The sequence below is a fragment of the Myripristis murdjan genome, chromosome 23 (genome assembly GCF_902150065.1).
Source record: "Myripristis murdjan chromosome 23, fMyrMur1.1, whole genome shotgun sequence".
Classification (NCBI taxonomy): Eukaryota; Metazoa; Chordata; class Actinopteri; order Holocentriformes; family Holocentridae; genus Myripristis; species Myripristis murdjan.
This window is the reverse complement of record NC_044002.1, coordinates 11,475,190-11,499,899: the sequence shown is the minus strand read 5'-3', so window position 1 is coordinate 11,499,899 and position 24,710 is coordinate 11,475,190. Positions and strand designations below refer to the sequence as shown.

Below are 24,710 nucleotides of genomic sequence, written 5' to 3'. Positions count from 1 at the left end.
TATGCACATAGCCCTGTAAAGGTGTATGAATGGAGCGAGCAAAAAGAGAAGTACTTAAAGGCAAAGAAATGACAGGAGTAAGAAAGGGGGAGACAGAGAAAGGAAAGAGAAATGTAATGATTTTATTTCGATGGGCCATGAGAGGAATTTGAATGTGACGCACCGTGTGTGTGTGTGTGTGTGTGTGTGTGTGTGTCTTCAGAGGTATGTGTGTGTGTGTCAGAGATACAGAATCTATGTTAATATATGGATCCAGGGCCTGTCCCCGAGCTCAGAACACACAATACTGCAGATACCACTGCTCTTTCACAATTACTCACAGACTTACAGAAGACTCCTCAGGTTAGACAAGCTTATAATGAATTTCTATTCCACATGTACCACTAAAGTCGAACAAGTAATATAAGATTGCTAAATTAAATCAAATGCGAATCGTGTGGCACTGTGTACATTTTGTTGGATGTTGGTTGGATTTTACTCATTCTTGCTCGCATATTTATAGGATGTCCGATTCTGCCCAAACTCCTAAATCCATCATTCTGATTTTGTATTGCCCTCTGCCTCTCCAATCCCCTCCTCTGTACTGTATATGAGTATAGTCGTTGAGTATATGTATATATTCTCATTTGTATTCTCTTTTTGTAATTATTTATCAGCCTCCATCTCTCTTCATTGGCTCCATATGGACAACTTCACTATTAGGGACAGCAGCCTATCTATTATGATGTATAGCCCTGCCAATTCAAACTGGCATTGACTGGCACTGATTGGCATGGGTCTTGAGTGACCGAGTGCAAGGGGCAAGTCTGAGATAGACCTCAGCTGTCCCCTCCTCCTGTCACCATGGTAACAGCATGGCACAATAATAGGTGTTGCTGGCATTTGTGATTAATGAGCCGTCATTGGTGGATGACCGCTGTCATTCACACCGGTCACTGATGACAGCCAGGAGAGGAGAGAGACGACATCATCAGTGTGGGACAGATATTGGGTTATGATGAGGGAAAAACCGCATGTGTGTCTTTCTCCTCAGCTGCATACTCACACCGGCATTTCAGACTTTCAGAAGTAGTTTTAGATTAATGTGAGAGCAAAAAAATCTTGTCACTCTGTGCCTCTGTCCTCAACTCTTGATACAACGGCCAAGGACGTTTATGCCTTTGGTAGATATGAAAACATTTTTCTGTGGAAAAACCATGTAAAAAAATGTAAGGAAAAAAAAAACAGCCAGATACACAAATATTTCACTTTTGTTTTTTCTGTTTGTTTTGTTTCTTCTTTAACTAGGCATATTTCATGACAAGTAAAACAATATGTTTTCATTAGATTAGGTTGTTGGCCTGTGGCTTAAACAGTTTAAGTACCCAACCATTAGAGGAATAGCACCATCGCAGTATGAGCGTACTAATAAGAATTTAGGAGATGGTTACCACACAACCGTTCTTCACTTTTCTGGGCTGTACACAAGCGTCAGTGTTTTGGATATTGCACATAGTTGGTACCTCTGCATTTCCTTCACAGCACTAACTGCTGTCTTTAGATAGGCACATATAGCTATGTACACATTGTCCACACATTATCTTAATCGCCAGGTGTAATGATGCTTAACCATAAGTATGAAAATGATAACCATGATGTAATGCTATGTCATCTGTTTACATTCTGTGGATTTCAGTCATTCCTAAAACAGATGGAAATATGGGTCAACACAGAGTGGATGGATCTAATATATATAAAAAGATGTTATGCATAAGCTGGAGACAGCTGCACCTCAAGAAACACCTGAAACTCTGGCACAGCGTTAATTTAAGCAACATGTTGTGGCTGACTGCTTCAGGAAAGTTTCTGCTGCTAGATATGAATCCTGTAACTACCAGCTTTTCCCTTGTCGAACCACGATAATATAACATATGAAAATAAGTGAGCTTAATCTTGTGAATTTAGGGAAATAAGTGAAATAGCAAGGCAACTGCTTGCTATTTTTGACTCTCTAATTTTTATCCATATTAGTATTAGTGAAGCTGCAGCTATCATGTGCCTCTGTGGTATTTCATCCTAAAATGCTATCAGCTCTAAGCCTGGCCCATTTGGAAAAGAAAATGTCATTGCTCAGTTAACTTAGAAATACAGCTTTTTATAACGTCAAATGTTACTTTTTGTAAGTACAAATCTTCAGTTAGAGAATAACGATAATAACCCATGGTAAATTATGCAATGATGCCAGAAATCATTTTGTGAACGAATCACATTTTCAAGTCTCAGTAAGGAATTATACTCTGCTGTCTTACATCAACCAGAGAGCATGACTTGCATATAAAAAACCTAATTCAGATAATTAATATTTTTCTGGCAAAACCCTTGGTGCAGGCTTGGCGTGAGCACAAAAAGAAAAATGTTTTAAGTCATGAATGTATCAAAATTAGCAATACTTAGTTACGGGTAATCAAGCATTACACAGGATCATTACCTCATGGTCACACTGAGAGGTATCGATAATGGTATTGACAAACTCCCAAGGCAGCATAGGCACTATAGATGTAATCCAGGTCACTTTCAAATCATTACATCAGCTCAAAGCCACAGTACACCCTCCCACTAGTGGACCAATCCAGAAAATTTTGGATATGGGCTGCTTTTTTTTTTTTTTTTTTTTTTTTTTTTTTTTTTTTTTTTTTACCTCCTGACAAACCTGATGCCAGTATACATATCTCTGCAACACATTTCACTGAGTGATTTCCATGTTTAAAAGGGAAACGGATCATAATGGACCTATGCAATGTAGGGCATGGCCAAATGTAACGAGATCAGAAATTTGACACCGAGAGGTATCTCTAAAGAACACCCTGGCACTGATGGCTGCACTATCTCAGCTAGACACACATGACTATCACACAGCATATCTCTGCCTGAAACTCTCTGCCTGTCTCTCTCTCCCTCACATGCAAACACGCCAAGTCAGTGTCACGAATGTGCGCACAGACACACTCACGTGCAAACCGTGAAAGTCACATTTTACCGCTTACATGCACAGACACACACAAAATACACACACCGTCACTGAAGTCAGATGGTTTTTCAGATATGAAGACACTGACACGCTGGAAGCAAAATGGAGATGCTCAGATTTAGCTCTAAAATACCTCTCCATCTCTCTCGCTTAACATCTATGTGTATCTGTCTCTCCTGTGTCTCTCTTTCAGGACTATAAATAGCTTTTTGGCTCAGACAGTCATGACACACATGCACACACTGACACACAGGCACACACACACATACACATTGGCACACAGATACACACTACCAGCTCAATGAATTCGGAGGGGGCGTATCTCCTTGTCAAAGTCAAGAGCAATCCTACACGCTATTACAGATTAGAAACAATGCATGTGCATCTGTGTGTTTTGTGTGTGTGTCTGTGTCAGGATAAATAAGATGTTATGTTTTGCTCTCACTATTGCATAAGGGTTGGAATCACCAGTGATATCACAATTTGATTTAATTGTTGGGTCACAATTCAATTTAATCATGATCCTTTGATTAATCATGATTCTCTTATTAACTGCTGTACAGTATATTTATTCCTGGTTTGATCAGTCTGTTTACATTATTTTTAGAGTTATCCTATCCAACATGGAATGCACCAATGTGAACCTAACTTCATCTTGCCAGCAACAGCAGGTTCATTTGTCTCAAGTGGTGCCACGCTACAGCAGCTAAAATCCTTCCCATAACATTTTACCAAACAATCAGATAGGAAATGAGGTGAGGCAATTGCTTCACAAAATATAGTAAACTTCACTGAATTAAGGCGGCTTGACTGATCAGCTGAAGGTTGTGCAGATCTTATTTGTCAGTAAATAACTGGCAAATATTAAACGCCGAGCCAATTTTACTGCAGAACTAGCATATTTAGCTGTGACAGCACTGAAATCATAGTGTGACTGACAAAATTAATGAATCAGTTTTCGGAATTTCTGAATCGATTCAAATTGCCGGAGATAAGAATCGCGATACTCACGTGAATCGATTTTTTTCCTCATCCCTGCTATTGCATGGAATTCCATATACATAAGGTTGATAAAGGGAATGAGTTTCAGATGGGATCAAAGAAATGTCGCGCATGTATGTTTGTGCATGTGATCAAATTGAACCCCGATCTTTATTGCATCTTACGTGATTGATTTCCTCCCAGCCTGTCATTCACAACCCCCTCACCGCACCCCTTTTCCTCCACTGATAAGCTCACCCGTTGCCAGCTAAATAACCTGTTAGCCACTGCAGAGAAAGGGCATTGTGAGAGCCTATGGAGGGATTTCAGCTCCTGAATCCTTATCATGAGAGTATATGAAATAACAATCTCACTGTTTGTGCATGCCTATGTATGTGTGTGTATGTGTGTGTGTTCATGTAAGCCACATAGCCATGTCACCGCATCTAGTGGTTTGCCACCTTGTGATCTGCAGGGAAAGCTAAGCACCCAGACAGCACTGCTGCAAACAATGCCTCCATATCTGAATGCTTTATAATTTAACACTTCATCGGTGGCAAAAACACTAATACACACACCGCCCATGTGTGTACACATATACAAACACACAAATTTAGACTTTGTAGAATGGAAAGGACCTCCTGATGCCTATCGAAGCCTCAGATGCCTGCATCTGGGGAAATGGTTTTCTCAACAGATAACACACACACACACACACACACACACACACACACACACACATTTTCAGAGCCAAACTGAGGCAATGGGTGCCAGTGTGAGCCCTCTGTTCCAGAGCTTGCACCCCGATATCATTCATTCTCCCTTTCTGTCTATCTCCCAGTCTCTGCCGCTCAAAAGCTCTGAGGTGTGTAAGTTCATACATTCATCATCTTTCTTAAGCCTCAGTTCTCTATCTGGCACACACACACACACACACACACATGCACAAGCATGCACCACTTTTGTCCCATCTTTTATCAAAAAAATAGAGGGATTTGGTGGCTAAACGACCCAGTGCACTCCTTGTCTCTCTCATCTCGATATCACATTCATTTCATGCTATCTTCTTCATGGGTTTCGCCAGAGAGGCAACCATTACGGCTCACTGTCTCTTCACTATGGCTACACTATCATATCGGCAGGGATAAATACAAAGGATGGGGCGCATGGCATTGATAATTCCCCTCCTGTTTCAGGTGAGCAAATCACAGCTATTACACACTGCACTCTCCCTCCTCTCACAATAGGAAGAGATGGAAGCTGCTGAATATAATCATGCTTTTAAAAAGGCGGAAATGACAGAGGTACATGATGCTTTAATGTCTGGGAAGAGAGGTAAAGCACTGTGTGATCATTTACTGTGGTGGCAAAATAGCATCAATCCTATATAAAAGTACACACACACATACACATACGTGTGTGTGTGTGTGTGTGTGTGTGTGTGTGTGTGTGTGTATATATATAAAATTTTGTGTATGTGGGATACAGATGGAGACTTCTGCTTTAAGTGTGTTCACAATTTCCACTCTACGGTTTTCATCATTACAGTAACGTAGAGAGATGATGCTTGACTTTGTTTCTCTTTCGTCTCTCCTTCAGCTCTATTTCTGTCCCCTTTCCTCTCCGCTCCTCTGCAATGCCAGCAGCCCTCCAGTCAGCCCGCGGTGGGAGACTGATCATTTATTAAATCTGCAGAGACTTTTATTATTGACTAATTCTCTTCTCTATTCCTCTCCTCATCCCTCGCTTTCCCTCCCTCCTCTACTCATAATTAAACAGGGAATCCACCTGCAGCAAAACTCCGCCACTCTAAATGAACAGGGAGAGGGAAATTAAAGCAATAGTCCAATTCTGCTTTACAGCCTTTGGGGCACGCAGAACTTGTCTTATCTGTTCTCCTCTCCCTCCAGGCTAGCTCTGTCTTTCTCTCCTTCCCTTGTGTGAGTTTGTTCATTTGCTGGGCATCAACGCTGGCAGAGCATTATTACGATATCTTTGGCCAGGCCTACCTGGTGGCGAGCAGAGATTAATATAACATCACTTGGTTATGTAACCTACTGTTTTATGGTTATTTGTAATAACACTGTGCCTTTGACGAGGCAATGTTGTGTGTGTGTGTGTGTGTGTGTGTGTGTGTGTGTGTGTGTGTGTTAGAAACAGTGTCATGTGTGTATGTGCAAGCTATTGTAGCACTCAACTCCAATTAAACTGAAGCTGTGCTGACTACAAGAATGCCAGCTACAATCACTAAATATAGGCAATTGAAATCATAATCCAAATGGTTATCACGACAGCATGTCAGGAATCATGAAATGAACATAATATGTATGAACCCCTAGACCAATCATCAGCCAGATTTCTATCAGCCTTTACTGTTGAGGCTGAAACTAAAATCAGTCAGCATCCCTGAATTGAGTATACAATCTCTGCACATCTAGACTCAACTCCATTTGTTCTCTTCGCTAGGCCTGGAATGACTGAGAATCTGTGTGAGATTTGGCTGAAATGTAGGTGGAAACAATGAGATGTCCTAAATATGGACAGCACTCAAAATCGGACACAAAACATCTATTTTAGATAGATAGATAGATAGATACTTTATTCATCCCGCAGGAAATTCACAGAAATTCACAATTGAAGCTGTTATTTTAGTTGCTAGGTAGCTTGTGTTATCTGTTACTCAAAATGCATTACATTCAACTTTGTTAATGTTAGTTGCATGGGTTAGTAAGTTTATTTCTCAAGTAGGTTAGCCTGGCACAGCCGCCTGCAACCTGCCACCTGCCACCACCAGCCACCGAAAGCAAATTAGTTTGACTTATGAAACCAGTCCAGCCGCTCTCCAACTGAAGCGTTTGGTTTCCCACCAAAGCATTTTTGGACCAATCAGCAGCCTTTGAGCAACTACAAGTGTTGTTAACGTGATGATACCAAGAAAAGCTACAGAAAAAAACGTTAAGAATCATGTACCAGCATATTAACAAACTAGTGATTTCCCCTCAGGGATCAATAAAGTATTTCTGATATGAAGTTGCTGGTATTTGTTTTGCTCAGGTGTTGTGCCATATGATGTTTGTTTGATTGGGTAGTTAGCTCTCAATTGACAGATGGTAGATTCAATCACCTGCTATGTGTTCTTGTAAACACCCGTTGCTGCCACCTTTTATCCAAACAATTTAAATCTGATAGTGCCCAGGCAATGTTTTGTGTAGTAAACAACAGTAACAAAATGATAGTATGGTGGTGCCAGGCTACAAGTAGGTGGGTTCTTGAAAGCCATCCAATCAGCGTAGCTGCACTGCCGGCCAATCTCATCAGCATCCATAATCACTTGTCAACCTAAATGTTCCCAGACAACATTCAAAGAAAACCAACGCATCTAGCCCTGTGAGACTACTGCACATGTGACTCGCCTCACGCTTCTTTCTACTCCAAAGTAATGTCAGTCTTTATTTCCTAAAAACCATGAAACAATGACAAATTTCCCCAGATGTCTCTCATTCTGTTCTCTATCCCAAAATCAGCTGAATGCAATTCATTTGTTCATTCATTCATCTTCTGCCGCGCGTCACTCTCACACACTCCCTCCCTCTCTCTCTACCCACCGCTCGCTTCCCTCTGGCTGGATAGAAGAGGGTTTGATGTGGGAGTCAAATGGAGCGAGGGATACATCAATGATCCACCACCTCGTCACGGCTGACACACCACTCAATTCGTCAACCACCAACCAACAGCATCATATCATGAGCTCAGTTACAGACTGGGTCAGTGACTGCAGGTGCAATATTGTTTTCATTTGACGTTCTCCGAGGTCACATGAGAAAGCCATCCATTGCGCTGTCGTGACTGTCAGTGCATGACAATGGATGGGATTCATCATTTCCATTTATGTCTCCATTCTGAAGAGGGAGTGAGACCTCCAACGCACCCTCCACCATCCCACCAAAAATGAACTCAGCTGAAGAATGAAGGATTTCTTAATATTATTTTTGAATTTTGAATTGAGTAAACTAAAAAATGGACTCAAACTATATCTTTAAAGCTTGTCTGAGAACATTTTTGACAGCTTAGTAACTATGAGTGCTTAGTAAACAAGTTGTGTTCTCCTGGTGCATGCAAGGCAGCATTCTTAGCTGCTACCCTCTGTCAGCTCTGGTAAGCGTGCATTTAACAAATATGCAACTAAAAGCTACACCATGCTAAGCTCAGCTACACTAAATTCACACCGCACGGCTTGCCCTCACAGCATGCTAATGCTATCCCACCTCATTGTCAGTCCACTATGCTAGGAGCAAGCTGAGGCCTTGAAGGACTCTGATGGAAAAGGCAATTAAGTTGTGGAGTAAGGTCTGACCCTTGAATCTCGCTAACGGGATTTGCATTCAGTCTGTGATGCCATGTCCCCAGTGGCAGGGGGAAGAAGTGTAGCACATATGCATGTGTGAACGCACACACACACACACACAGAGGCTAATTCTACACAGGCTGCATCATTTTGCCCCGGGGCCTAGCCTTGTAAAAAATAAGCCTGTACTACACAACAGTACAGAGCTTGGCCTGTTTTCTATAGGCGAGACAGAAAGGGAAGTTGTTGATGATGAGTCACATAAGTGAAAAATTGCATAAAAGTCTGTGTGTGTGTGTGTGTGTGTGTGTGTGTGTGTGTGTGTGTGTGTGTGTGTTATACAATGTATTTACATATTCACAAGAGACAGGGAAACAAGATTCAGAATATATAAAGAGATAGGGGGAGAGAGAGAGAGAGAGAGAGAGAGAGAAAGAGAGAGAGAGAGAGAGTCAGGCAGACAGAGAGATGGAACAAGACAGAAAGAGGAAGACAAAGGCAGAAACTTCAAAGGAGACTTTGAGTGAGCCAAGAGTTCACTTCAACCTTTTCTGCCCCACTTCGTTGACATTCCCTCAGAAGTGTGTCAGGCAGCCATGTCTGCAGCATATCTGCTCTGTTCACTTGCCTTGTTAGACCACAGCAGCCTCCAGCTAAACTGGGACACAACATAATATGCACATCTAAACACTTTCATAAACTCACAACCGCACGCTGGGGGACTGAAGATGCCACACTGGAACGGATGTGGCAAAATACTCCCTGCTGATAGAAATTAAAGGTTGCTGTTATTAAACATCTTTGATGAGATGCTAAGATGTGATACTTTCACAAATTGGCTTGTCGGATTTCCCTTGGGGGTTCAAAACAGAAAAAAGCAGTTGACTTTGAACGATCTCGGCCCGCTATAGTACACACATTCAATAATTCACACTTACAGAATCTGCTTTTGCTATGCTGGATATAAATAATTTAGCACCACGAGGGTGGCAGCTGCAGCACTTTCCAGAAACAGTTTATACATGGACCACAACATACTGTATAAAAAAAAAAAAAAATCATTTTAGCAAAAAACTCAGTTATGAATACATCCAAAAAACAATCCATGCCAAGACTGACAAAACAAGTGGTGGCAGGATAAGTTAATATGTTTGTTGGGTTGCTGGAGGGTAATGCTAGGGTTACAGGAGAGCTAGAGGATGGATTGAATGACTAAGACACAACAGAAAACAGCTTGTACTCTTCCCAAATGCCCTGGAACCGATGTCAAGTCTGAACATGGCCAGCTGCTGAATCACAAAAATCAAATTCAATGTGCAGAACCCACAGCAAATCCAAGTTCATTCATATTACTTTCCCATGACTAAGTCAAAACAAAATCTACTGAAATCTTGACAGTTTTGGCATCTCCGTTTCTTTTTTGTATTCCAAAACATAGTAGGTCTATAGTCACTTGGTAACTTGGTATCTCACTTTTATGTATTTGAGAGGAAATATTTTAAAACTGCACATGCACCATCTACTTTTTGTTAAGATGTTGACTGATGAATTTGAGGGTGTATTTTTTTATCATTATATTAACTTTTTCTGACATCATGTTGAAGTTGGACAAAGGGGTCTGTGAACATGAATGGCTGAGTGAATATTAACAATGAAAAGGCCAATGCCACTTCACTGAGTACAATACAATCATCAAAACTGTGTCACAATCTATTCCTATCCTCCATCTCTCACAATAAACCTCAATTGCCCATTCCAGAATTGGCTTCAATAAAACATAACAATTCAATAAATTCAGGGGGCTGATTTTCTACTAAATTAAAAACTCAAAAACTTTAATCATAAAAAGAAGTTGATATTGAAGTAATTACTGAAAATTAATGTGCTGTTGATAGCGTGTCATTTGTCATTTTAATTTATGTTTTGAACTGAGGGAACTGAAAACGAAATGACTTCACCCCTGCCTTACTCTCGTTTTGACTCAGTTGTCTTCACTGAGATTGAGAGTTGACGACTGGACCAGTCTTGTATTGTTTGAGTCAATTTTAATAGAGGGGTCCCACTCCCAAACCCCAACCCAGAACCAATTAGATGATGTGTGTGTGTGTACCAGGTATTATTAACACTGTGGGGACGTAAATCTGTTTACACAGTCATGTTGTGAGGACTCGCTTCCCATATGGGGACAAAAAGCAAGTCCCCTTAGGGTTAAGGTTAGAGTTAGAGTTAGGGGAAGTCCCATCATTAATTTTGCGGTGAAGGCTTGATTTGAAGGTAAGTGAACTTTAGGGTTAGGTTAAGGTTAAGGTTAAGGTTAGGCATGTAGTGGTTAGGGTTAAAGTTAGTCTCCAGGAAATTAATGTAAGTCAATGTAATGTCCTCAGAAGTGATGGAGACATGACTGTGTGTGTGTGTGTGTGTGTGTGTGTGTGTGTGTGTGTGTGTGTGTGTAAATCAGAGAAAGAGTGACAGATACGCAATTAGACGACAGTTAATCACTAGATTAATGAGGGGGTTGTGTTGACAGATCAGCCTGCTAGTGAAAAGTAGTAGTAGGATGGGGAAGGAAAAGCACAATTCTGGCTCTCATTAGAAATCCCCTTGGAAATGAAAGGGCCTACTAGGTAAAAAAAAAAAAAAAATGTAATTCTAAGTGAAAAAAAGAAAACACAAGACAATAAGAAGATAGATGAAGATGAAAAAGTGGAAAAGACTCAAGCAGTATATACACATATACACATGTGTATACACACACACACACACACACACACACACATATACACACACACATGCAAACACATATATCTAACTATCTATATCTATATAGATATAGATAGATAGATAGATAGATAGATATTACATACAGTATGTAAACACTACAGTACAGTACAACACAGTATGCTTCTGAGTGTGTGTGTGTGTGTGTGTGTGTGTGTGTGTGTGTGTGTCCACCTGCTCCCTCTAATGAGTCTGTGAAAAAAAACATAAGCGGGCATGACTCACAGCAGGTTGCCCTTCTCTCTCTCGCCAGTGGATCCTGTGACACACAACAATCATCTATTCACATGCACACACTGTCACACATATCCCTGCATTCTCTGCTTATGTGAAATTACTATATATCAAAGGTGTCCTGATCTTCTTTTTTTTTAATCTTCAATCCGATGAAATGAGTATAACCAGCCCAGCATAAGCAGGTTAAGCTTATTACAGAGATGCTTTGCTTGAAGAGAAGTACACTACATCATGGCTCTTTATTGGTGTTTACTGAACTTCATTAGATTAAAATACCAACTCTGAACTTCAAATAAATAAATAAGCATAATGTAATCTTAACAAAATAATGCAGTAGTGACATTAGCCATGAAAATTCAATCACTGCAATCCCACTCAATGGTTATGGCAGAGAATATGTTCAGATTTGATTTCTTGTGCTGTACAAAGCTCTGTTCTTACTGCCTCTATGAATGTGTTGCATGCGGCTGTTGGGCTGATTTCAGTTTGCAAAGTGAAATAATTCCACATGCCCAACATTTCAACAGTTCACTTCTCTCCTCAATCATGTTCTTTACTGCTGCAAGTAGCAGAAAGTGGCAATTTGCGGCACTATGTCATTTGACAGCTGATGTAAATTGGGCAGAAGACAAAATTTATGCTGATCAGAATTTGATGGGGCGTTTTGTAGCTGCTACCGATCACTTGAAAATGTCTGAATTGGGCCCTGATACCAATCTCTGATACAAGCTGGGGACATCTTCACTATACAGTATGTAAACCTTTTCACGTCCTCTCTGCACCGAACCACTTCCCTGCATCCCCATCAGCTCAGTGTTGGCCCCTCACTGTCCTCTACTCAACCCTCACACTGAACCGCAGCAGACCTCTAGCCAGGTGGGATCCAGAGGGGGTCTATTTGCCAATCCAACCAAGGCCTGGCATCACCAAAGTGGGCTTAATGAGGGAGGGCAGGAGGGGAGAACTCAGCCCTCCAAGGCTTTCTGGAGGCCGGACTGAACAACAACAGCAGGGGGGAAACTGTATCGACCAACTGTGTTCTCAGTCCCCTGTTGTGGGCCCCCCTCTCTCTCTCTAGCGAGTGTTTCCTCTGTCTTTATTTCTCTCTCTATCACTCTCTGAGTGTCTGGATCCCAGGCCCTGAAACAGCAGGGTGGCCTTCTGCTATCGACCGACTCAGCCTGTTTTTATAGCACTCACCACCACTGGGAATCGGGAGTGTGTGTGTGTGTGTGTGTGTGTGTGCGCGCGCGTGTGCACGTAAGCTGCTATTCTAAACCACTACACTGATCCAGCAGACAATATTGTATTTCAGTGACTGCAGCCTTACGTGTAAGGGCAACCACAACATATACAATACCCAGATGACCTTTGAACTTTGCTGTCCCTGTGGCTCTTCCCTAACATCCAGGACAATAAAATAAATGAAATCCATCAAGAACACACTATGACTACTAATACACTTTAATGACAGAGAAAACAAAACGGCTGCCATCATAGAAGTGCAATCATTTACTCCCAACTTTCTTACCATCACCATCTGACCTCCATACAGCTGTGATCAATGTTGTGATCAATCAAAAAATAGGTTTGTACATAGGTTTTTATGTATGCTGTTGTGTTCATTAACTGCTCTCTATATTTGTGTGCATGATACTACCCTGGGGGCTAATTCCCAGATGTTTCTGCAAAACAGTTAGTGGAGGACGGCCCTATAACTAGGCTAATAGACTAATTACTAGCAAGGCCACACACATATATGCACACACAGGGCCAGCATTGGACAACAAAACTCATTTGGCTGCTTTTATTTTCCCTCTGAGCTAATTGGCATGCAAATTAAAAAGGCTAAATTTGTAATACGATGGTGGGCGATAATAGAAAGACAGAAAGGAATCTAATGGAATGGGAAGAAATGGAAATTGCATCTTTTTTAATAATTTATTTGAGATTCCACGGGCTTTATCATACGTACTGAAATCCAGTGAAAGAAAAATCAAAAATCTTACAATGCTGATTAACAGATCTGCAAAAAAGAAAGAAAAGGGATTGGATGCCATGCCAACATAGTATCCTGAATGTCCTTATTTTGCTGTCTCTCTCTCTCTCCCAACACACACACACACACACACACACACACACACACACACACACACACACACATCCATACATATACACTCTCTTTCTCTGTCTGCAGATGGACAGACTCAGACCTCAGGAGAGGCAATGAGAGCTGCATTTGAAAGGGCACCTTCAACTCACCGTCTGTCTGATATTTAAAGTGGAGTGGTGTTATCGGGATAATCTTGCCCCTTCAAATGTGCACGTTTATGTGCACACACACAGACACGTACACAAAGTCAACTACACATTTGTAAATACTAACACTTTCATGGTGCCAGAGAAGTCTGTAATCCTCTGGAAGCTGCAGACAATATACAGGGGTAACTAGGCTATCACTGCCAACAAACACAGCAGTGGCCTTCTGTGATTGTGGGTGAGAGCAGAGAGAGAAGGAAAAAAGATGGACGAGAGGGAGAAGGATATCCAGAGCAGCTGTACCTCAATGGTTTGGCAATTTTATTTTTAACAGGCATGTCGGTAAACCACAGTAAACAGAACTAAAACGAATTTAAAAGAGGAAGATTTTGACCCACTGTGAGAAACACACAGGGAGAGAAGCCATAACTTCCCTGGCCAATGAGATCAGCGTGCACTCGATGCAGTCTGAGTTACTCAGCACTGACTAGAAGAACTGCTGGGTCAAAGGTCATACAGGATGGCTAAGAGAGACAAATGGGACTCTAAAGATTGCTGTCTGTCATCACCTGCTGTGAAATAGCTGTGTGTGTATGTGTGCAAGTGTGTCCTGCAAAAGTGTGCACTGTATGTACGGGGTCAGTTATTATATCATGGGGAGTTACTTTGTTATTGACTATAGTGTGTGTGTGTGTGTGTGTGTGTGTGTGTGTGTGTGTGTGTGGGTGGGTGGGTGTTGGAGTGGAAGTGTAGGGTCAGTCTGTATGATTTGTTTGACAGTAGAGGCAGAGGATATGTTTCATCGAGCTGCAGACTAGAATAATGTCTCAACCTGTGTGTGTGTGTGTGTGTGTGTGTGTGTGTGTGTGTGTGTGTGTGTGTGTGTGCGCGCCCCTATGGGTTGAATAAGTAATAAAACATAAGTAATAAGTAAATAAAATCCTGGGTAACACAGTAACATCTGATTACTGAGTCTAATGGTCATTTATTGAATGTAACTGAGGCCATAATAATGATGACTACTAATTCAATAACTTGAATAACTTAGATTCTCATTCTTACAAGTTATTACATTTTTTTTTTATCAATTTTATTACATCATCAGTTAAGAAAATTATGAGGTGATAAACTGAGATAAATAAAATAATATAATGTTACATTCTGTGAACTGACTATGAGGATTGTATTCCTTTTTCCACCAAATTAGAGGGAAATTACATTTCGATATGGTAGTTATAACATTATCAGTCGGTACGTGTGTGTGTGTACAAAGTGAGCATTGAACATAGTGAGTCATAAGTGTGTATGTGAGTGTGTTTCTGTGTATTGTGGACTTTCCATGGTGCTATTTTAGCTAGTTGTTGGAGCTGATGGAGGTGCTCACAGCCTCTCTGTGTCTGTGTCCATTACACAGAGTGCTGCTATTTCCCTCCACATTCCATGTCATCAAAGGTTCTAAGAGAGAGGAGTGTGTGTGTGAACCTGCAAACACACACACACACACACACACACACACACACACACACACACACACACACACACACACACACACACACACACACACACACACACACGCATGCACACGGTCACACCCTGCTCTCTTCTGTCCCTATAATTCAACACAATTTTTCACTCCAACTCTAGCCTCATGTCTGTTTCTATATAAAAAAAAAAAAAAACATAAAATAAAATAAAATAAAAAAAGGCATGTCCATTGCATCCAACAAAGTCCATCTATCGTTTTCTCTCCTCTATCCTGGCTGTAATGCAATCCCTGTCTCTGTGTCACTCCAGAGGTTATTTTACCCTGTGACATAAGAAAAAAAAGCCAAATGCTTGTGGTTATGATATTGAGTCAGCAGGGGAAACACTGTAATATTGTTAGTGTGTGTGTGTGTGTGTGTGTGTGTGTGTGTGTGTGTGTGTGTGTGTGTGTGTGTGTGTCTGACCTGGGTCTCAGACATGACGTAGAGGTAGTGGTGATCGGAGGAGAAGGCCATGTCTCTGAGGATGGGCCCGTTCTCCACAGCCTGCACCGTCTCATACTGAAGAGCCCGAGAGGAGCCGTCCACCCGGATCTGGAGAAAAAGAGAGAGAGACAAGTGACGATGGATGCTTAAACATGTCTCATATTTCTAATCACTTTAGGTATAGAGCTGACGGGACCTCATAGACGTTAGTAATAGTAAGAAACATCTCGGGACCACTTTTTAGAAACATCCATTTAGGAATTCAGTTGATGCTCTTATCGAAAGTGACTAAGCGATTTAGTGCAGCTGTATAATGAGCTTTAATTCTTAGATCTCCCAACTTCCAAGTGCTCATTTGTTTTGACCTTTATCTATCTAGGGAAAAGATGACTGAGCATGCACCAGCACATCCCTCATATCCATACAGTTAAAAATATTTACATCTGGGAGCTGCCCCATAAAACCACAGGTTTCCAATGTCAGCGCCTGAGCAGCAACAGCGGAGCAGTTGGAGGTTGTGTCAGGGACAATCACAATTTCACAGCTGGTTTGGGTTTTGGAACCAACAGCCATCTGGTCACAAGCCCACAGGGCTACCACTGCCACCACAACAACAGCAAAGAGCACAAGGGTTGGGGTTTTTTTCAGCAAAGTTGCAAAATTATACAAAGTTGGATGAATTATTTTATTCATCCAACCTTGTATAATTTTGCAACTGTGACCAAATGACAGGGTTGAAAGCAAAGAACTGCTGGGTGAAAAGAGTGTGATAGCGGAGATATTCAGACAGAGAAGGAGTGTGAAAAGAGATGAGTAATATTCCCTTCCATCAATATGGGAACTAGCAGTGGAACAAAGGTGTTGTCTAGGACAACAAAGTGAACAATAAGGAGCAAAGGCATCATAAAAAATGTACTTCTGAGCATTATAATTCCCACAACTGTCTATCTTTTGCATACTGCCTCAAAATTTTGCCCATGCATAGTGGCTTGCAGAGCTGCATCAGAGAGGCTCATCTTTCTCCATCTCAGTTCCAGCCATTCAACAGTAATTAAAGTAATTAGACATCTGGGCAAGGGGTGTGGTGTGTGTGCCCTAGGTGTGTTTACTCAGCAGAAAGTGCATAGAATTGGCCCCATACACGCTTGGTGGTAGAATGGAAGGGTTCGGGGCTGAGCCCTAACATCTGCTCACACCATCTCACAGAAACACACATACACACATACACACACACCTAAAGGGGTCTGCTCCAAATGATCCTTTCTAAATCTGGCCCTCTGGCTGTAATTTCCCAGTAACACACAGTACTGACATCTACCTACCCAAGCAAGTTTCAGCACCCAATGGGATACACACACACACACACACACACACACACACATACATAAGTACGGGCCTGTGTGGGCCTGTGGACAGGTGTGAAACAAGTCTTGTTAAAGTTGTGATGACTCTTGGTAGTTCTTTGTGCTCTTCAGCACTTCAGGGTTCACAGTTCACAGACATAAATGGAAGATAATTGGACAAGAAACAGATGGTCGACCAGACAGGTGAGTCACTTCATGATAAATTATAATATGCTGATGATAACGTTCTCTCTGTGTTCCCTCTGTTGGCATATCATTAACTGTAGCTTTCCATTGACTTGCCAAGACGCTACAGTCTGCTTCAGGCCATAAAGCATTGGGTTTTTTTAGACTGTCTATGAATATGTACATATTATACTATATTGTACATTTTGGCACATGCTCAAGGATCTTTTGTTATCTTTGTTAGGAGAATCTTTTGCTCCACTGTAGATTTATCAAACTTTTTGTTGTCTGCGGCTTGACAATGTATTGTTTTGTAGTAAAGAAAGAAACCTAAGCTTGCTGTGTGTAGCTCAAGTCCTACCCTGCTCCCGCTGCTTCTATTGATATCCAGTTTCACAACATGACGTTTCCTTTAACAGGCACCCTCTCTCACCCTGATTTCACCCTGCTCTCCCTTTCTCTTTGTTTATCACTCATTCTCTCTCTCTCTTTCTCTGTCTCCTGCCTCGCTTGCATAGTGATCTTGATCTCAAAGGACCTTGAGCTCTGCGTATCAAAGCTTCACACACTTTCACTGGGACCCATTGTATGCACTCAGGTCAGAGGCAAAGAAAGGAACAGAAGGCAAATAGAGAAGGAGAGAGAGAAAGAACAGAGGGAGTTAGGAATAAAGAAACTTCCACGCGAGCCGGGGCCAGATTCAGCAGGTGGGGTTATCTAATCTGCCCGATCGGGTAAGTTAATTTGGGGCACTGTGTATGTGTGCCTGTGCATGTGTATGTGTGTGTGTGTGTGTGTGCACTTGCGCGTATCCACATCTATTTGTGCATAGATGTGTGTATCAGCTTACCCCCACTGCGGATCAGTGAAGGGTGGAGGCAATTGCTAGGCGGATTTGCGGGCCAGCCGGTCTATGGCGGAGGCTGAATATAGACTTTTATTGGGGTGGGACAGATCCGTGGTCACCAGGGAGCAGAGGGGCTTCAGAGGGAAGTTCCTGTGTATTATCCCTCGATCTGACCACTAACAAAACAAATGAGTCACCAGGGAGCACACAGCATGTCCACTATGCATGCATTGCTAGCTGATTTAGTCACAGTGGGACTGGAAGAGAACACGCAAGGGAGAAAACCTGATCCAAATCAAAGACCGGTGGACTGACTTGTACAAAATGAAGCTGCTACTGTAATGCACCCCTTGCCATTTCCAAACTACTCCTCTTAGGCATATAGTTTCAACATGGCTACAAACTATGTTCTGAAATTTAAATGTTCCAAAATAGTAATAATAGGCATTGTAGTGCGAGAGCAACTCTAAACAGATGTTATTTATTACTTTGTGTACATACAGTCCATAAGCTACCAATGAATGAATATTCAACATACGCTAACCAAACATGATGAATACCTAAATTTCTTCTATTTAAAGTCAAAGCTAATGATTGATTCATTATGAAAAGACTAATCCTAGTTTCATTATCAGCAACTGCAATTATTAATATATCTTAAAGTAATTTTTGCAGCAGTCTAAAATCATTATGGCAGCTACAGTAGTGCTAGCCAATATTATCTGATTCCTTTTCAACAGTAATAAAGTGGATTAGCTGCTCTATGCTAAATGGATTACAATGCTAATCTCTGCTATCACATTAGCACTGTACAATAGACATTCAATGCCAGACAGACTTCATTCTGCCTGAGTATAGATAGGTTGGAGGGTGGGAGATGCATCGGACCCACACATAAGCGCGTGCACACACACACACACACACACACACACACACACACACACACACGTATACACTAAGTGTATATGAACAGAAGCAATTCACACGCTCATTTATGCACGCGCGCACACACACACACATACACACACACACAAGCTGTCTGGCTGCAGCCATTCACATGGTAATGAGGGATAACTCTGGGGAGAGTGGGGAGAGATATTGGCACTTCTCACTCACAGAGCTGCAGCCCTGCAACATGTGTGTGGTAAATATTTCTTTCATAGTTTGAGTGTGTCTGTGCGTGTGTGTGTGTATGTCAGCATGCATATGTGTCCATGCGTGTGTGTGTGTGTGTGCAAGACATCCATGCTGTGTCACAGATCATACAGAGAATACTCAAATCCTCTACAGTGAGACCCCTGTGCAGCAACATGAACCTTATCCCCCTAGTGGACATGACACATAACTACACCAGCAGTGGAACAGAGGAAAAACACAGGAAAAAGTGACATGATTTTTTATTTTCTGCTGTCAGAAAATACAAGAGCTGGCTTTTGTGTGCATGATAAAGATTTTGTTCTACTGTGTAACACTGAAGAAAGAAATACCAGTAAAGTACAGTACTGATGCAAATTAGTGGACCTTTACATTGGATTATGCCATAACAACTGTGTTCTGTACTGAATTCCTTACGGTGAATAGACTGGCACAAATATGTAGCTCACCTCCATCAGACCTTGTATCTTTTTACTCTCACCGACACAGACAGATTTTTTGTAAGTTATCTGATGTTTTCAGATAGTTGTTCAGGCATCCTTAGTTCAGCTGAGGGACTACCTCCAATTGTCCTAGGAAAGTACCTTCATAATAAAATGTGAGGGTCAATGTTGGTATGTCTATAACACTGATGACTGTAAATAAATATGGAGACTATTTTCAATGTTGCAGTCTTGACAGAAATCCTTGGATGTAACTTAATGTGCAGATGGCATTTCTTCTTGAATCTGTCAATGAAAAATAATGTTCCCAAAATGAGTACTTCTCTCACTATGAGGCTAACAGCTAGCAGAAGGTGTGATACAGAGAGGGAAGCCATTCCGGTGTGAAAACCACAGGAGTACTCTCTCTGAGTTTCCTCTTACTGGCACTGTACACCACAAAATACATAGAAACTATGGTTCTCCCTCTAGCCCTACACAACATCCATTTTGGGGGAGCCAAAAATGCACTGCTGGAGTCCATATGGCATCATACATACAGTAATTAAATGACTGCAAGTAGTTTGCTTGAACTGTTTTCAGTCACCATGTACTATAATTCGCCAATAGCTCTGATGCAGGTAAAACATGCATTAAATGGATGAAGCTAAACAACGAATTAAGTAAAAGTATTGTAGTTGGTAATGATGATGTCAAAACTTGGATTATGTGCTTTGTCGCTGTTGGCGATCAAAAGACTCCTTCCAAATCCAAAGTCAATAACATTGTTGCCCCTGTGGAACACTCTTTTTGACAACTGCCCTTTCAACTTCAACACCTCTCGTTACACATCTGAGCACTTCCATTGATTTTGGATAGTCTGTGTAAGCTGATGTACCATTTTGCAGAAAACACTACATTAAGTGGCAAGATAGATGCCCCACATTTTATGGGTTCAAGCTAGTCTTCAGAAGACATCAAACCTTGTAGAAGTTTGACAGTGCATGCTGGTGGCAGCCAAGTGCATGAAATAAACATTCAAAATGATCTTCTCTAGGCAAATGTTTGGCAATAAATTTACTCCAGGTAACACACACTGATCTTGACAAGAATGATGTGTGTGTTTAAATCAGAGAGTGTGTGTTTGTGCCCTTCCCTATTCTTGCCATGGCAAGGATTTAGAATGGCAAAAGGAATGCTGGTCACACAGAGTCACGGTCTGTCATGCATGGCACACACACACACACACACACACACACACACACACACACACACACACACACACACACACACACACACACCATGGCTGGAACACACACCATGACCAACACGCTGGTGGTGGAAGCCGGAATAAGCTGCTGACTAAAGTATCACCGTGGTATAATGTGGGCCGTGCCATCACACTGAGATGAGTGGGCTGGAGGAGAATGTCATCCAAAGTCATGCAACATGCTGAGGAACTTAAATTACCACAACCTTTGTGTGAGGAATTCCTCTCATCCTCTTAAACAGTTCATGACCATGTCCAAAGTTATTGTATCTTCAAATACTGGTCTACAAATTAAATGGGTCATGAACCTTTTTCGGGTTCACACCTCCATGATAAAACTACATTTTAATGAGCCTGGACGGTAAATTTATTTGAAAAGAAGTAAAAATGAAAAACCCTGCTATCATAGTAGTCACATGCCTTTGCTCCGAATCTGTAAATCTTTTGGGACATAAAGCAATTGGCTAATGTCTTAATATTAACCAACCATCCACTTGTCCAAACTCTTTTGTGAACAAATTGTTTGATTTGTGAATTTTAGCAATCTGATGACCTCTCTAATCGGACAGTGGTTGGGTTTTTCAAAAGCTTGACAGTCAGTAGTGAGCAAGTGAAAGAGTGGAAGTGGTCTGACCTATGTGATACAGCTCCCCGGGGTGTCCTCTTTAAGCACTGGGGCCCTACACTGTCCAAGATACCAATCAGAAACATTCTGGAGCAGCAACACCAGTGTTCCCACATGCAAAACGCCACTGTAACCTTACCTGCCACACTTCTCTCAGATTACAGCCCTCATTGTCAAACCTCAGAACAACGTTACCTATTCAACCAGGCAAGGTAGGACATGCAACAAGAGCCGAGAAAGAGCAGGCCAGACAGACAGAGACACCTAAAAAGAAAATTCACTGTGAAAGAGAGACTGGACGAAAAGAAACAAGGTATCGTCACAACATAATGGCGATGTGTCTCTCCACGCATACTACTCATCGAGACAGAGATACAATGGTCGCTGTCTGATTGCCCCGAATCTGTCCGGCTCACTGAAACATATGGCAGACAGAGAGAAGGGAGGTTAGAGCATGATAGAAGGAACAGGCGGTAGGAGGAGGACTGGAGCCATCTCTCAGTGTCAATCAATGCCGGAATAAACGCTCCGGTTCCACATCCAATGCATCAATATATAGCTTCAGGCAAGATGGACCGGTGCAAGGCAAGTAGAGAAGTGTGGATGATTTGACGTTAATCTGTGCGCATTAAAGAGGATGTGGCACAATCAAGTGCAATGCCAGACTGGTGGTTTAGCATTGTTGCAGCCAGGAATCAAGCATGATCTGCCACCCACCACCAATAGGAGGTTTTAGGGGTGATCAAAGATAGACGCTAATTTTTAGTGTGCACAGCACTTGAAAGGTGAGACAGAGCAGAAAGGAAGTTGCTACAGATGTGTGGTTTTATACAAAACAGGTGGGTAAGTGGCTAACTTATGAAACACAATCATGATGGCATCTCCATATACACAAGGTCTTTTGGCTTAAAAGGCCTAATGTTTTATGACCACACTGGAAACAATTTGCGACTATCCAAAATTAAAATGTACAACATCAACCCTATGCTCTCCCTTATGGCTTCAGTTAGGTCTTCAGCTCACAAAAGACCCTTGAAAAGTGCCATTTTCTTTCCTTGCCTCTGTCTCAACTCCTCTCTCTGTAGGAGGATGAGTGGGCAGAGAACCCTACTGAGTGGAACTGAACCTGCTCTGTGCTCTAATTCACCGCTCTCTGTTTTATGTTTGCGATTAGGCATATCTGCTACACAGCAGGATTTTAATTAACGCCCGCCTTTCCCCCGATGCCTGCACTGTGCGGAAAGATGCTTTGTGGGTGCAGATCAGGGAAATGTCATTGTTAGCAGGGAAGTAACTATGGAGACCCACATTAGCGGTGTCAAAAATATGCAGAGGTGTGACCTCTACAATGGCCCTCCTGTTGCGCTTGGTTTTATTACGTTTAATCCGCTGCAGATGTTTTAGTTTAGCTGGCTCCTTTAGTAACAGAGGGTTCAAATGTAATTATGGATGAATTTTGGTTTGAAACAGGGTGATTTGGTGCGTAAACACTACACACAAAATAACTTTAGCTCCCACGTCTGCAACACAAGATCATATAGAGAAATAGAGAGAAAAATGACAGTCTGACAGTGAGGGAGCCGGTGAGCTAAGAAGACATTATCAGCCTGACTGTGGCATGGAGTCCAGGAGTCAACAGGTCTCTGGGGCGTAGCAGCAATACAACACATTGTTGAAACTGCTAAAAACCTTAGAGTGTGAATGTGGCACTGTATGGAGACTAAAGGTGTGTGTGTGTGTGTGTGTGTGTGTGTGTGTGTGTGTGTGTGTGTGCATATGTGTATGTGAGTGAGAGAGACACATTAGAGGCACAGATTTTATAAATAGAGGCACAGATTTTGAAACGCAGATGCAATTGGAGGAGCAAGGACAAATGTCAACAATAAGCTCACAATCAGTTTAAAATTTAGTGAGTGGGAAAGTGTATGTGTGTTTATATTTTGTTTGCTGCCACTCCACTCTGCAACATCTCACACCAAAGCATAGTGTACAAGAGCCACAAGGGAACCCCTGGCTCGCTGAGTGACCGTTGTGGCATTTGAGATGCGAAACCTAGCCTGCAGGTCCTCGTGGCCTACTAATCTAACCTTATCCCCCTGCTGAGAGACAGAGACAGAAAAAGAGACAGAAGCAAGAGAGGCAGAGGGAGGAACAAGAGCGTTATCATGAGGGATGATGGTGTTGGACGTGAAAGGGGACAAGTGTCTGGAGGCCTCCTAATTCCTCTCCTCCTCCTGTTCCTCTCTCCTCCCTCCATTTCCCCCCGGCTTCAGCAGGTAACTGACAGGTCTCCCCACTATCGTTCTTCTCACTGCAGAGCTGCCTCAGAGCGCTGTGACCAGGCAGGGGGCTCACAGCTCACCTTTCGTTACTCTTCTTCCTTCTCTCCTATTGCTCACTTTCATTCCCTTTTGCTTTCTCTCTCTCTCTCTTCACTCTCTCTCGTTCGGTCTCAATCTTGAGTCGGGAGGTTGACCAAAACACCCACAGGCTTTTGGCTGGTTCAATCTCCAGAACGTTTGTGACCTCTTGACCTCCAACAGCTCACTTGGTTTCTCTCATTTACTTCTCTCCTTCCTTTCTTTTCGAATTTTGACTATCCCGCTTTCCAGGTGTGTTTGTCCTTGACTCCATTCCTCTGGTTCAGGAGCAAAGGAATGTCTCTCCATCCCACCCCTCCTCCCTCTGTGTGCTTGCACACTTTTAGATTGAAAACCCTCCCTCTACACTGCCAGATGTGACAAGAAACCAAAAGACTTGTGGACTTGCTTTGTGGACCATTTTAAAAAGAAGCGATCTTTCTTTTTGCACCACAAAACCTGTTGGTACTTCTTTCTTTCCTTTTTGATAAGTGGAGGCATCCGTTTTTGCAAAATATGCCATGAGTGACAGTGCATTCCTGACTCCCTGTGCTCTACATGGATGCAAATGGGGAATTTGTGTTACCTTCACAAACTGCTAATGCACATATGTCATACAAAAAACACCTACTTACAAAAAGCTTTGCCTCATCCGGGCAATTGGTTGTGGAACAGACAATCCTCTTTTCTTGTGTCTTGTCATCAACTGGTCCATTTCTCTTACATTTTCCTCTGAGTTGCCTCTTTCTGTTCTCATGGTCTTTCTTCATTTCTTTGTCCATCTGCTATTTGATTTTGCCTTTTTTTCTCCTGTATAGGCATCATTCATATCCCTCTTTCACTGTCTCATTAGAGCAGCAGCAGGGTGTTACAGCGACAGGTAAGAAAGGTTGCATGAATCTCCTGACAGAGCCCATTTAGCCCA

General features: G+C 42.0%; 1 protein-coding gene across 1 annotated transcript in view; it reads right to left on the bottom strand.

Moving 5' to 3' along the window:
- plxna4 (plexin A4) overlaps nucleotides 1–24,710 on the bottom strand; it is a 277,609-nt gene that overhangs the window by 106,276 nt on the left and 146,623 nt on the right. Inside the window, exon 4 of the mRNA XM_030045687.1 lies at nucleotides 15,557–15,685. Coding sequence (XP_029901547.1) covers nucleotides 15,557–15,685 — 129 coding nt within the window. The remainder of the gene's footprint in view (nucleotides 1–15,556; nucleotides 15,686–24,710) is intronic.